The sequence below is a fragment of the Rhinolophus sinicus genome, linkage group LG09 (assembly GCF_036562045.2).
Source record: "Rhinolophus sinicus isolate RSC01 linkage group LG09, ASM3656204v1, whole genome shotgun sequence".
Taxonomy (NCBI): domain Eukaryota; kingdom Metazoa; phylum Chordata; class Mammalia; order Chiroptera; family Rhinolophidae; genus Rhinolophus; species Rhinolophus sinicus.
The window spans coordinates 85,728,732-85,744,183 of NC_133758.1; the positions used below are offsets into that span (position 1 = coordinate 85,728,732).

Sequence of the window (15,452 nt, forward strand, 5' to 3'; positions counted from 1 at the left end):
AGTCCATGTCACAGAGATTTTGTAAACCCCAATACAGAGTGAAATTATAGATCTAATGTTTTGATACTTAGATGAAATATATTTTTCATTTCCAATTTTGTTTCCCTACTGTGTGCAGATTCTCACATAACTATAAAAATTTGAATTATCCCACTTCATTTCTGCTCAGCAATTCTTAAGCTGTAATTTGAATCATACCTGACCTCTACAGCTAGTACTTTAAGAAAACAGTTCAATGATAGCCAACAGTGTTAGTCAATAAAGTTAACTTGATTTAAAATATGGGAATTATATTTGACCTAGGCAATTGATTATGGCACTGTGGACTTCATTATAGATTAGCCAAAGGTTATTTTTATAGCTTTATTGAGATATAATTCACATACCATGGAAGTGATCCATTAAAAGTATACAACTCAATTTGTTTTAGTATATTTACAGGGTTGTGTAACCACCACCACAATCTAATTTTAGAATACTTTTGTATTCCCTAAAAAAACTCCATTTCCATTAGCCGTCACCCCCTACCATAACTTTATAACCCCCCCAGTCCCAAGCTTTAAGCAACGAGTAATCTTTCTGTCTCTATAGATTTGTCTATTCTGGACATTTTGTATAAATGGAATCATAGTATGTGGCCTATAGTGATTGCTTTCCTTCATTTAGCATAATGTTTTCAAGTTTTATGCATGTGGTGGTATGTATCAGTACTTCATTTCTTTTTATTGCCAACTATATTCCATTGTATAGCTAGATTACATTTTATTCATTTTATCATTTAATGGTCATTTTTCTTTCTTTCCCTTTTTTGGCTATTATTACTAACGCTGCTATAAACATTCCTATGGATAGCCCAAAGGTTGTTAATGTAAGTTTTTGTAAATAAACAAGGGAAAACTTATGAAGGCCCTGATATCTGACATTGTAAGGAAAACCTTATGCTTCAACAGACGACAATGCGTTGTTTAGATCACATCCTTCCAGGTGTCTGATCCTAGTCTTTCTTTGTCTTTGAGCTATTTCACAACTCTCTAAAGTGTAGACAGCTGATGGTGATGCAAGATAATTCTTGCCTGCGGTCCAATAAATTCTGTCAGGTGGACGTTCACTTTCCTTCTCTCCTCCACTGGGGAACAGACCATTTTTGCTTTCATTTACGCAATAATTCCAATATTTATGATATATAAATGTGTGTTTTATTAAAAAAGAAACTCTCCCTTGAACTGGTTGTAAATTGTGCCAGTTTCCTCATTAATGAATTAAATAAAATCGTAACATTTTTCATTTTTAAATCTACGTGAGAGTCATGATGTTACCTTTTTCGAAAATGATCTTTTAACAACATGCTCAATATTTGGCTGCCTCCAAAACTTCTCCATTTTCTGGTGGAATTAGAATTTAAGTGTCTCTGAGAGGTATCTGCCAATTGGTCGAGAAATTTCTGAAATATCAACAAAGGCAACTAACACATCACAGTACTCTCGAATTTAAACACATTCTGTCTAAGAGACTAAACTTATTGTGGATAGTCTTGAAGTTAGAGGAAAGTTTTGAGCTGAGGGACTCAAGAAGATTTCTCAGTTCTTGGAAATGTGAGCACCACATTTATAAGTTTTTCTGGCCTACTTGTATTAATGTAGAGAGCCAATAAGGATAGCAACTATAAAGCAGTGGCTGTCACTATTATCTTAACCAAAAGCCAGGAGTAGACCTCTATAAGCAAAAATATAACAGGGAAGATGGGGCTAGCATGGTTTCTGATACCTCCTATTCACGGTCCCAGAAGTTTCCCTACACATAGGACAATCCTACTATACAGGGTTCACCAAAAAGTGATTCAGGAGTGAGAACTTTAGGTATACATTGGACATTAGCAACTTATTAGATTCTAATATCAGTTACATCATCTACCGTGTTTCCCCGAAAATAAGACGTAGCCGGACAATCAGCTCTATTGCGTCTTTTGGAGCAAAAATTAATATAAGACCCAGTCATACTATATAATATAAGACTGGGTCTTACATTATATAAAATCAGGTATTTTATATTATATTATATTATATTATATTATATTATATTATATTATATTATATTATATTATATTTATTATATTATATTATAGACCCGGTCTTATATTATATTATATAAGACTGGGTATTATATTATTATATTTTATATTATATTATATTAATTTTTGCTCCAAAAGACACATTGGAGTTGATTGTCCGGCTACGTCTTATTTTCGGGGAAACATGGTAGTTAGTGTTGCCAAAACATCCATCCCCAGTCCAGCTGCAGAACAGAATTACCTTTGGAATGTTTTGGAGTTCACTAGATTCCATCCAGAGATTTTATTCAGGAATGCTGGCATAGAACCCAGGAATTTCAATCTGATCAAGCTTTCTAGGTGATTCTGATTTTCACATGAGGTTTGGAGCCAGTAGATAGGATACTACTAACACAGAAATAGTTTCTAAATTTTACAACATAATTTGTGTTGTCTTATATTCCTTTGCAAGCATTGTTTACAAAGACAAGGATAGCCACACTGTTTCCCCGAAAATAAGACCTAGCCAGACAATCAGCTCTAGTGCATCTTTAGGAGCAAAAATTAATATAAGACCCGGTATATATTATATTATATGATATTATATGATATTATATGATATTATATGATATTATTATTATTATATTGTATACTGGATCTTATATTATAGTAGAATAAGACTGGGTCTTACATTAATTTTTGCTCCAAAAGACACATCAGAGCTGATTTTCTAGCTAGGTCTTATTTTCGAGGAAACACAGCATCATTCACCTTTCACGCCTAGCACTATGCCAGGGAATTAAATCCAGATAATCAAACTTTCTACGAGCAAAGAATATCGCAAAGGTTTATTAACTTATTTAATAAAAATTCCACAGACCACATAATTGGTTTCTTTTGAAACTAACTAATATACAAGGCAGTTTAGTTTTTTCTAAAATGTCTAAATCCTACCAAGAACTATTCAAAATTGATTGCATATTTGATTTCTACATGGTGAGCCTATATGATAGAAATTTATTAGAAGCATTTTGTTATTTTTATTGATCCCTTGGTCATTTCTGAATTGTTTGTTCCTTACATTTCTTAGGTTTTACATACTGAAACATATGGTTAGAATCTTGTAAAGAAGTCATATCTTCCATAATTGGAGACAATTTCATTTAAAGCAAAATAAAAGTAATCATAGTATGCCGTGATCTTGTAACTCAAAAATCCCACATAAACAATCAGAATGGTTTTAATGAGGTGATGATGATGTACAACTATTTTGGAAACTGTGTCTACATGTAAATATGTGAGTTTCTGGGTCAGCACTCATCCCAGAGCATCTCAGTGTCAACTTTAAGCTTAGTGTTAGATTTTTGAAGGTACATTTGCTTTTCAGAAAAGTAAAACTGTATTGCATAATAAATGATTGTTTATTTATGCGTCTAAATGCTCATTTGGCTTCGGACCAACTGGCATTTGGGTGTGCATGTGGTAGTTTATCACTTGGTTGTATGTTGCTGGCCTTCCTTAATTTCTGAGGCTCTTGAAATGAGCTCAACTTATGAATTTGCAAAATATGTATATTTTGCATAAATTATATTTTGGCACACTGTACTCAGATACATGTAATTTATTATAAGGAGATTATTCTGGCTTCATAAGATAATGTCAGACTAGCATGTTATATTCTAGAACAAAGCAACATTTAAAAAAAAATTCAGTTTCCTTCCCTTTAAAGCTCCAACAGGTCAAATTTACATTCTCAGCAAAGATGATATCTTGTTTTCTTGTTTTTGAGACTATCCTATTTAACCACCTTCTAAAATTGTAATTAATATCAGCTCAATTTCATTTCATGTTAATGTATTTGTTTCTATTCTCCGTATCATAAAATATGAATTTCATTTCCTTTAAGGACCTGCTAGGTATTAAGGTGTTTGCAACTATCCACTGTGCTGTTTCTGAATTCGCAAAGTAAAAGAGATGTTTAGGTTATTGTTTCTGTTTTTGTAACAATCCAATATGGAAAATAAATTACATATTGTATTTTTGGATAGACATGTTATACCATGATGGTGCCCCTGGTTTTCTTTTAAAAGTGACTTGGTGTAAGGGAATAAACACTTGTCTTGTAGGCCAAATAATTATTAATGTAGAATTTAACAGTGTTTTGCTCAATTAAGCAAAAATCAAGAGCAGAATTAAGATACAAGATTTGTAGACTAACTGGTCTTTTTATTTTAACTTATATAAATACATTTTTAGAAAACTAAAATCTTATAATTTCACTCAGAAAGTTTTTTCTTCTAACGACATTGCAAAAAACCCCAGAAAGTGTGTGATTCATCAATACATTTAGAATCTAATCAAAGACACTAGTTGAGTGAAGAACTTTGTAGTGGCTGCATCAAGAAGACATTAAGTCCAACAACATTTCCAAATACAGTAACAGAGCTGGGTGAGAAGAATTAGGACAAGAACAAGAGGGTTGGTGGCTCAAGCTGTGCCCACTGATTAGGATAAGTACTTGTTTATTATTCATCCAACTCAAAAATTTAATGGTGTATTAACAGGTAAGGCATTATGATGTATTTTCAAACTTTATTTGGAACTATGTATTCAAATAGTGGTAATTAATCAACGTCTATGCTGGACATCAGGGTTATGGCCAAGAACCTATGGAAAAGGCATTAACAACTTCAGAGCAAATTTTTTATTATTTCTAAAAACAGATGATCACATCTACAAATCAAATACTGTTACACTTTAAATTTTGTATAAAGTGGGACTATAATGGACCTCCTCAAGGAGGCTTTATCACTAGAACTGCAGTGCACATAGAAATAAAGTCACAGAAATCGCCTGTTTAATTGTAGACAAACAGGGGTGTTTACTTAATTACTGTAATAATTAATTCACAAGTCTAATGCCATGGAACAGAGAAGCTATTGAGATACTGCTGTTATTCTTTGATTCCATCCGCCATATTTTTACCACTAAGAGGATTTCTGAAAATTATTTCCCCTAACATTTGTGTGCAAAGAAGAGCTTTTCTAGCATATAGCTTAAGAACTAGGCTTAGCATCTCTAGGGTAAAAGAGTACTGAATATGAATCCCAGTAAAATGTTTTCCATTTGAATCTCAATTTGACGCTTTGCTAACTCTTCTCTCAGTGAAGGATCACCATGGCTCCTCTCCCATGTGTTTCAGTCTTGAAAGAATAAATTACTCTGAAATAGAGTAAATAATATGCTGACGCCAAGGATGCCAGTTCAGGGGCACCCTGTGGGGGGAGGATTGGCAGATAGAGTCCCACTACTAGAATCCTCTGCCAGAGGGACGAATCTGCGGAAAGTAAACCACGCTTCTGTGGAAAGAGATAAATACTTCACACTTGCTTTTAAACATGCAATTGGCACCACTATGAAACTGAAAAGAATGGTTATAGCAGCTACTGTTTCAACCTTAGAGCAGTAATGGTGATGAAAACACCGTATCATGTCTATCCAGTTAAACTCTTGGTTTTCTGTATTTTGTGTGAGAAATCAAATAAAGCAAAAGTAGAGAAAAAAGAGAAGATGCATAACTTCAGCCTAAACACACTGTGTAAATCTACTGAGGTTTATTTGTAAAGCTATTAATAATAACTTAAAAATGACTTTCAGGAATCCCAAGAAGTTCTATATTTTATCACTTGTAGCAAATAAAAGTAAATACCCAAACCTATCATGAGCCTATTTTTAGGCTGAAAAGTCAAGATACTGGATGTGTTGTAGCATGAGAAATGGACCAAGATGATGGTATATATTTTCAATGGCATGCCCGATCCATGAATGTAGGTAGAAAGTCACACTGAATCATTTTTAGTTCATTTGGGCAGAAACAATACCTTCCAGATTACAAAACCCGTTTATTGATTTCAGCTTGATTTTATAGCTAGCATCAAGAAATCAGACTGATCTGAAGGCAGCAAAGCTCTCTGATGTTTACAAATGTAAACGGATCAGTTATAACTAAACTTTTGGTAAAATGCCTTACTACTATCAACACAGTTTTCTTTTTCCTTTTTTAAATAACCAAGTTCTTTATTATTCATAGTATACAAATATAAAAACGACATAAAACATCACAGGTCACAATATTATCAAAGCTTCATTCAAGGTTAAGTCTAAGCAGCCAGATTTATTGTTTTCATTTTTTCATGCATTTCCTTCCCACCTGCTTTATTTTGTCAATTCACTTGCCTGTCTCACTTATGCCCCTTAATTGGATAACCTTGTTTCTATAGCACCTCTAAGTGGGCAGTGGGCCATGGGCTTACCCTTCTCGTACATAGGGATAAACACCTGACTCTGGGCCATACAGTCCGACAACCACTCGTCATCAGAAATTTTTTTTTCTTTTGCGAGATAGTAAATTTGATCTGAGACCAGAGAATGTAACTAGTTAGAGAATGGTGAGTACTAAAACTACAAAGTCATATACGTAGATACAGGGCTAATAGCTCTTTTAAACCGTGTGCATATTGATGAATTTGCAAAAGCCTGATCTGCAGGGGAAAGCAGAAAAGACTCAGAAAAGCAGAATGAGAGCCCTTGTGAAGGGGGGGGGGGGGTCAGAAAAAGAGGGAATCAGAAAATGCAAAGTATATCTCCTGCAACTGGGTTCAAAGATATTGAAAGACTAATAAAGACTCATTGACTTCAGATAAAACAAAATGCACACAAATACACAAACACATACACATATATTTATATGTAGGTATATATTTATCCATTCTTCCCGGGCCATAAGCATCTTTCCATTAATGTTACTGCCCTCTCTTCATAACCTATTGCATCAGGTAGGTATCTATAACTTGAGCAAGTCCCTTATTATTATGCAATTGGGTGTTTCTATTTTTCATTATTTTGACATAGCAGTTACATAGTGAAAAACATGAACTTTGGAATTTGAAAGAACTCGATTCAAACCCCAACTCTGTAACCATGATCTTGGGCAAGTTATTAACCTGAGTTCCAATTTCCTCCTTTGTAAAATGGGGGACATTTTACCTACCTCTCAGGTTTTTATGAAGAGTAGAGCTAATTAGTGAACTGCTTATCACAAAGCCTTATATATAGTAGGCACTCAAAAATCACTATTATAGGATAGATTCTCATAAATGGAAACTCTGGATCGAAGGCAATGAAAATTGTTCAGGTTCTTGACTCTGCCCAACTGCTTTAGCAAAGACTGAGTCTACAACCCCTGATACACTTTAAGAACAGAAGAGCAGCACAAGCTTTCCCCTAGCACTTGCATTTCTTCTTCCCAGCTTTCCCATGGAATTGGTTGTCTAGGACCCAGGGCTGCTTCTTCACATTAGACGGTGTTCACCACCTAACCTTTCCACTAAGACATTTTCCCTTTTTCCTTTGATGGGTGAGGGGAGCACAAAACACTATGCCTTGTCTTCTGTAGCTAATTTTGCAGTAAAGGTGCAAGCTGCAGCCGTGCAATTTTCATGCAACTGGAGTCTCTGCATTGGAGTCTCCAATGCAGTAGATAGACTTTTAAGGAATCAAGATGGAAACGCGCAACTTTCAATACAGACTGGAAAGTGGTTTTTTCCCCCAAGTTGCAACATTACGGAAAGCTGTGCTGCAGTAACATGATGGGCCAGAGCAAGCAGCTAAAATCAACATGTTTTTCTTATTAGTATTGGTAAAGAAACAGCAGTATGAGTAAAATAATCCTTTTATATTAACATTACGTGTAAAATTACCTGCAGGAATTGCTCTTCCATTACTTTGTTTACTTGATAAAGAAATTCTTTTAAGTTGTTCTATTCTTTTCTCTCCCTTTATGAACTTCTGTTAACACACAATCAGCCAGGTGCCTTTCTGCTATAAATTTAGGAGTGATAGACAGTCTTTAGACTCAGCTTAGTCAATTTTGCTTATTCTTAAGATTTGGTTCAGGCTTGTTGTAAGTTTAGTTTCACAGCTGCGCCCAATTTTCACTTTACACACATGAAAATTTTAATTCTTTGAATAGTTACACAGAATACCCATTAGGGAAACTTCAAAAATACACGGAGAGACTCCCGAAATGGTAAAATACATTTTGTAGTTTTGTCTATCAACTGACACTATGGTCAATTCTTACTAATCATGTTGTTATTGGTTACAAAGGAAATCAGAATAACAGCCCACAATATTCTATATAACTGATGAAAGAAATTGTATGTGAAAATCAACCCCCTCCTCCAAGTACGTTGCATTTCAGATGCCTTGTACTGGTCATTCCTAAACTTCACCTTTCAAGCCTAGCATTGCTCCCGCCCTTTCCCATTGGAACATGCAAAACTTATGATTTCCAATTCGCAGTACATTAATGATGTATCCAACTAAGTTTTAACCTTTATAAAGTCAATATCCCTGTCCTAATTTATAGAAGTACAAATGTCCTGGACAGCACTGTCCAGTAGAAATTTCTGTGATGGAAATGTTCTGTACTACACTGTCCAAGAGAATAGCCACTAGCCACATGGAGCTAATGAATCCTTCCAATGTGGCTAATGGGACTAAGGAACTGAAGTTTTAATTGTGTTTAATTTTAATTTGGAGTTAAATACCCACATGTGTTGGACTAGTACTGGTCTAGTAGAGCCTTCAAACATTCAGATATGTGTTAGAAGTGGAAAGTGGATTATGGGCAATCCAGGAATCTTCAATGATCAACATTATATTTTAAGAACTCGGTCATTAATTCCTTCAGTATGACTTTTTCCAGAAGTTTCATATTTCAAAAAATTGAAATGCAAACTAACCAAATTCTTCAGGCTGCTTTTATGTGTGAATCATCTTCTTGCAAAGAGGTGTAAGACTGATTTTATTGTCACCTCTGCCCCCCTTGTCTACAGACAGAACTCAGTGATTAGACTCCTGTATTTATTTAGGTTATCCTCCTTAGAAACATGGTATCCATACTACAAGTAAATGACAGGAACTTTTCCACTAAATTATCCCAGACAGCACAAATGTTCTTTCCAAAAATGGAGACTGGAACCACAGCTCCCTCACATTGCCTGTTACATCTGTTTATGCTTATAGAAGTGACATCTACTTTGTAGACAGAGAATACCAATTTCTTGGGAAAGCACCCAGAATTTGGTGAGACTTGAAGAACAAAATTTCACTGTTCAAAATAAAGGATATATAGAAGTGAGTAGCTACAAAGCCCCTTTGGAATTAAGCTAGAAAAAAAGTTTGCTCCCAGAGGATAGATTCTGTATATAGACTTGCCAGAGTTCCTATCCAGCCATAATCATTGACTAACTGATAAAGCTGTGGGTAAGTTGCAAAACTCAAAACTCAGTTTTCCTATCTGTAAGATACAGTTAATAATAGTTCTGTTGCAGGAAGTTGTGTAAGTCTTTGGAATGGGCAAAAGATTACTGGTTGTCCTTTCAGTGGAATGCTGGATGTTATCTACAGCACTGTGGAGTTTGGTGGTTTTTCAGTTGTCTGCACCTTTGACTGCCTTTTCAAGGCTATTTTGCTAATCTATAAGCTGTAGAAGTTAATGGTAATGTAAATGGTTCATATCTACAGACATGTAAAATTATTTTGTTCCTTAGAGACAGAATTGTTACTGCCTGTAAACAGATAATTCAAAACATTTTATGTTTTAGTGCCTTATACGATATTTACCAGTTTTGCCTCTATCCTGATTGTTCATAAAGGTCTGTTCTTCACATTCTCATTTGAATGTGTTGCAATATCTTGCGGGATTCCTCCCTAATTAATGAATCAACATTTTTGACACATCTTTATTTTATATTTCTATGAGTCATTATTTTTCACCTTCTTGAAAAATTATCCCTTAAGTTTCTATTCTGTAGAGTTTTTAGGATTGGTTTAAAGGTCAACATTGACGGTCATGATCAGTTTTATATTTTGCAGTCTAAGGCTGTTACACTTCCAGTATATTTTTTTTTTGGGGGGGGGGGCGCAGTAGAAAGGAGGAGGTACTGAGCATTTATAGAAATGGTGGTCTGAAAAACATCTTCTAATGAGAATGTCTGAAGGCCTCCTCATCCTTTTCCTTTTAGCAGTGGAGCCTTAAGGTCAAGGTGGGTGTCAGGTGGAGTGCAGTCTGTTGGTGGAGGCCACAGGGGATCTGGGCTCTGGGCCCAGGTGTAGGCCTTGCGCCAGGAGAGCGGCCCCGGGGGTTTAGATGCTCTGGGGTCATGGAGTTAACTGTAGATTTTGTGGGACCCCTGTTCCAGGTGAGTCAACACCCAAGCAAAAAGGAGGTCAGGCCCCAAAAGGAAAGGCCTTGCCCCAGGTCGGACAGGCCCCTCGCCCACCGCCGAGGGGGTGGAGCGGCCTCGCCTTGGGCCGGTGCTTTTCACCCTCGGTTGGCCGCCAGAGGCTCCCTCTCTCCCTCTCCTGGGATTTTGCTGCCCGGCTCTTTCTCTGTCTCTCTCTCTCTCACTCTCTCTCTCTCTCTCTCTCTTTGCGGCCCTAGAGTTAATCCCATCAGCCGAGGTGAGGCACCTGTTACCCCAGGCCTTCCTCGCCCCCGAGGCCTCTCCCCCGTTACACCCTGACTCCTTGGCCAGCCAAACGGCCGGGCGCGGGTGACCGCACGTGGGCGAAGCCCCTTCCCCGGCCGGGACCCCACCGCCCCAGGCCCGCCCGACTGTGCGAGAGCGTAGGGGCCCGGCCGCCGCCCGCCCGCAATGGCGTTGGGGAGCGCCGCGCGCCTCCCGAGGCCGCCCGCCGCGGGCAAGGCGCGCGTGGGGGCCGCAGCGCGAGTGGAAGCGGCCGCCCTCCGCGCTGCGTTGTGAGGAGCGGGTGGAGGGCACGGAGCGGGCGGCGCGGAGCCGAGCCGCGGCCACCGGGGGGCGGGGGGAACCTCGGAGGAGGGGGTGGGAGCCGCGGCCGCCTGACCCTCCCCGCCGGCGGCGGCTCCCGCTCGGGTAAGGGGGAGGCTGTGCGCGGGGCGAGGAGTTGGGGAGGGTGAAGATGAAGAGGAAAAAAATTGGGATGTACAAAGGCTGAGTTGCAGGCTGGGGGTGGGGGTGGGTTGTGGTTGGGAGCGATAGGTTGAGGATCGGAGGCATTATCAGTGGGATCTATTGTTTCCTGGCACATTGGGAGGAAAAACAAAGGGATTTATGATCATTACCCTGTAATTTTTTTTTCTTTTTCCGTTTTTATTTTTATGTGGCCAGGGAGCTCAGCTCTCCCCGTGCCACACTGGGATCCGCCTGGCAGCAGCCGGGAGCCGCAGCCAATGTGCTAGGACTTCAGGTGCTTCTTGGCACAAAGCTAGACTGCGACCTCCTACCATAGCGCTTGGCGTCACCTGCTCTCCCGGCCCTGCCCGGGGCCGAGGGATTGCGTCCCGAACCAGGCTTGGGAATCGGCCGCCACTCAAGTTGGTGTTATTTATGTTTGTCTTTTGTGAGGGCAGGTTTTGAATCCTCCGGCGGCCCCATCTCCCCCGCCCCCGCCCCCTTGGGTTCGAATTGGCGGGGGAGGGAGTTAGGGGTGTGTGTGGGGGGAGGGGAGGGCGTGTAAGCCTTAAGCAAATGTCAGGGTAGAAGGAGATTGTCGATGCTTTGGGGGAAAAAAAAAAAAACCCAAACCAGGCACAACACCCTTACAGCCTTTCTTGTTTGTCTGCATGGGCCATGCATGCGTGCTGGGCCAGGAGCCGAGTTTGGAGAAGATTTTAGTGAAAGTGTGTGCTTCTTCAGCTGATTGTGCGTGAGGGTGATCAGGCTCGGCCTAACATTAAAAACAAAAACAAAAACAAAATGAAAAATCTTGAGAACTACATTGTCTGCTCCTCAGAAGATTTTGAAGTATTTAATTGCTGGCCTATTGATATAAAATCCAGCTGTGTGCTCTAGGAGACCAGCAAGCCTGCATTGCATTTTGAGCTTGTAGTAAATTAGAGGCCAAGTCGGAATAAACAAATCAGGGCTATGGAAAGGTTTCATGGTACATTTGCTTTCTGATCGTCACAGTCTCATGCATTTATTCCCATGATATTCTACATCCCACTCTATAATCAATAATATCCACCCTTAGGAAACTTCCAAATATTTGGTAGAACTAAGAGTGAAACTTACTGCCATTTAAGAACTTTCTTCTGCTTGTTTTAGTCTGAAATTGTACTAATGTTGCTTTGGGGATGCTGTAAATGAGAATATTGGATCAGAAAGAGGCAAATAAGCCTCTATGGGTATGTTTTGGAATTTGTGAACATAGATTCCAAACTTTAATTGTACTTACACGGAAAGAATAAGTTCTACATGATGTGGAGTCCCAAATGAAGTTCATTTTTCTGGACAGTTTTATTTCTTAAAGATGTATGAACTGCTGGTTTCTTTAAAGGTCACTCACGAAAGCAACCAAAACTTGGGCTAAAGTATTGCTTTCAAGTGTACTTATTGTGTAACTTGCATATGTGTATGTGTGTGATACTGGTTGAGATCTCCAAATTGTGTTTGAAACATTTTTATTGCCAAAGACCAATCAGAGTTATAACATTTAAATTCTTGGCTTCTAAATTCCCGTTTCAGTAAGTAATTTCTTGTGTTTGAAGCCACTTTGAAAAGTGTGTATTAGTTGACTGAACATAAATTCAAACAAGTAAATGAATTCAGAAATTCATTCTTTTCTATTACAGATGAACCTGTAGTCTTGCTTTGAAAAAGCCATTTTGTGTAACTCTTGACTGAATAATTTCCTATAACACCTGTTGGGAGGATCACTGATACAATATGCCATTTGAAAGGTACTTTTCCTTGACCAAATACTGATTAGAGAAGAGAGGTGTTCTGGTTTTTTTTTCTTTTTTCTTTTTTTGTTGTTGTTTTTTCCTGATCATTATGAACATTGGCTTTTTACCCTGAAGTCAAAATGTTGAAAACCGAGTCTTCAGGTGAACGAACCACTCTCAGAAGTGCCTCTCCTCACAGGAATGCATATAGAACTGAGTTCCAGGCACTGAAAAGTACCTTTGACAAACCCAAGTCAGATGGAGAACAAAAAACAAAAGAAGGTGAGGGCTCTCAGCAGAGCAGGGGAAGGAAATATGGCTCCAATGTCAACAGAATTAAAAATCTGTTTATGCAGATGGGTATGGAACCCAATGAGAATGCTGCAGTCATTGCCAAAACAAGGGGGAAAGGTGGACCTTCATCTCCTCAGAGAAGAATGAAGCCCAGAGAATTTCTGGAGAAAACAGATGGCTCAGTTGTTAAGTTGGAGTCCTCTGTTTCAGAACGAATTAGTAGATTTGACACAATGTACGATGGCCCTTCATATTCTAAGTTCACAGAAACTCGGAAGTTGTTTGAGAGAAGTATGCGTGAATCAGGACAAAACAACCGGTATTCCCCAAAGAAAGAGAAAGCTGGGGGGAGTGAACCTCAGGATGAATGGGGTGGTTCGAAGTCCAACAGAGGCAGTACTGATTCCCTGGACAGCCTTAGCTCCCGGACAGAGGCTGTCTCCCCAACTGTGAGTCAACTGAGTGCAGTATTTGAGAACACTGACTCCCCCAGTACCATCGTTTCTGACAAAGCTGAAAACAGTGAATACTCAGTGACTGGGCATTATCCTCTGAATTTACCATCTGTGACTGTTACAAATCTTGACACCTTTGGTCACCTTAAGGATTCTAATTCTTGGTCTCCTCCAAGTAAACACGGTGATGATACAGAGGATGCTCAGAAGAGTATTACAACTCCAGTACCAAAAGTGGCTTCGAAAAGTACCTCTCTAGCTTCGATGCCTAGTGAAGAGATACAGCAAAGCAAGGAAGCTGAGGACTCCACGTCTAACCAAGAGACTCCTGACAGAATAGACAAAGACATTCCTGAGGAACCTTGTGCTGAGAATAAGGCAATGCCCGAGTCTGACATCCCTTCACCACAGAATGAACCTTTAGAAGACCCTGAAGCTAATTTGGTTGGGAGTGAGGCAGCAATGCAACAGAAGAAAGAACTTGCAGGTGGTGGTTTTACCTCTGCTGATGTTTCTGGATCCAGTGGTGGGAAGGGAGTATCTGAAGATTCAAATAATTTTGAGAGTTCCCATGTTTACATGCATAGTGACTATAATGTGTATAGGGTAAGATCCAGGTATAATTCAGACTGGGGAGAGACAGGCACAGAACAGGATGAGCAGGAAGATAGTGATGAAAACAATTACTATCAACCTGACATGGAATACTCGGAAATCGTTGGATTGCCGGAAGAAGAGGATATTCCAGCAAATAGGAAAATTAAGTTTAGTAGTGCTCCAATTAAGGTAAGTATGCTTTCTCAGTTTGTTTTCAAAGTTTTTTCTACGTTTTCTTTGTAATTTGGCCTAACTGTATGCAGAATAGATTTTGACAACTAGAAGGAATTCAAGGTTGTTGATATACCCAGGTTGTTCAGGTGATTTTAAAAGTTCGGAGTTTGAGAGCTATCCATCATGTTTTCTAATGTGCTTTGCAGTTGCATAAACCAGTACTGAGTAATAGTAAAGTTGAAGAGTTTGGGGATTGTGAGATACATTCCAATGGATTAGAGTGAATAGAGTGAATAATAACACTGAAAACCAGGAGTGTTAGTTCGAAATAGAGTTACTTCTTTAACTAGTTTTACTTAAGATTACCCATAAATAATAACTTTTTTTGAGTCTAACCACTAGGTATAAGGTATAATGTTCAATGAACAATGGGAGAGTTATGGTAGCCTTGAAATAATCTTTATTTCCTTGCTTAAAAAAAATCTTAGTTATCCCTTGCTTAAGTGTAGTGTATTGTGAGGAATGTTGGAACTTTTTTTTTGTACTGCTACTTGGTAGTGAAAGTTTGATTAATGAAAATATATTAGTGGACTTAAATACTTTAATGGAAAGCTATCTCTGTAAATAGCTTTGAGTTCAGAATTTGAGCTGTAGCTTTAAAATGAAATTTTGTGAAAGGAAGTTAAGTTGATTTGCCATTCATGGATTTATTTTTACCTCTTAAAAACTGGATAAGTACCATCTGAATTCAGATTCTCTATTCTAAGGACTTCACTTAGTTAACATTTGGTATAGAAGAATAGCACATAATACATTCGCAGTGGGTGGGGAAAGTTATTAGCTGGTAATGGCAATAGGGGTAGGAGGTGGTTGGTTGAGTATCAGAATCTCCTGGAGTGCTTTTTAAAAGTGTGCTTGCCCACCGGCTCTGTCCTAAGATTCTGGCATGCCCTCCTAGGGAATCTGGAGGGTTGCAGTGGCAGACTTGTGTAGTTTGAAACCACTTTCTAGGGGCTTCTAGCTTATACTCTGTGTATATATGATCAATTTGGAATTTGATAGAGTATCTTTTAAAATTTTCTTCTCAAAATCTGAAATCACTATTATC

At 38.6% G+C, this 15,452-nt stretch overlaps 1 protein-coding gene across 15 annotated transcripts in view; it reads left to right on the forward strand.

The window, feature by feature from the left end:
• The first annotated feature begins 10,455 nt into the window (after positions 1–10,455).
• Positions 10,456–15,452, forward strand: part of PPP1R9A (protein phosphatase 1 regulatory subunit 9A) — a 272,874-nt gene continuing 267,877 nt past the window's right edge. For 4 of the 15 annotated variants that reach the window (XM_019729734.2, XM_019729735.2, XM_019729739.2 and 1 more), the window contains exons 1-2: positions 11,106–11,471; positions 12,732–14,359. In XM_019729734.2, coding sequence (XP_019585293.2) covers positions 12,965–14,359 — 1,395 coding nt within the window. In that variant the 5' untranslated portion in view covers positions 11,106–11,471; positions 12,732–12,964. Of the gene's footprint in view, positions 10,577–10,662; positions 11,011–11,105; positions 11,472–12,731; positions 14,360–15,452 lie in introns of those variants that run through there. The other 11 variants (XM_019729736.2, XM_019729738.2, XM_019729741.2 and 8 more) reach the window with 7 other exon arrangements.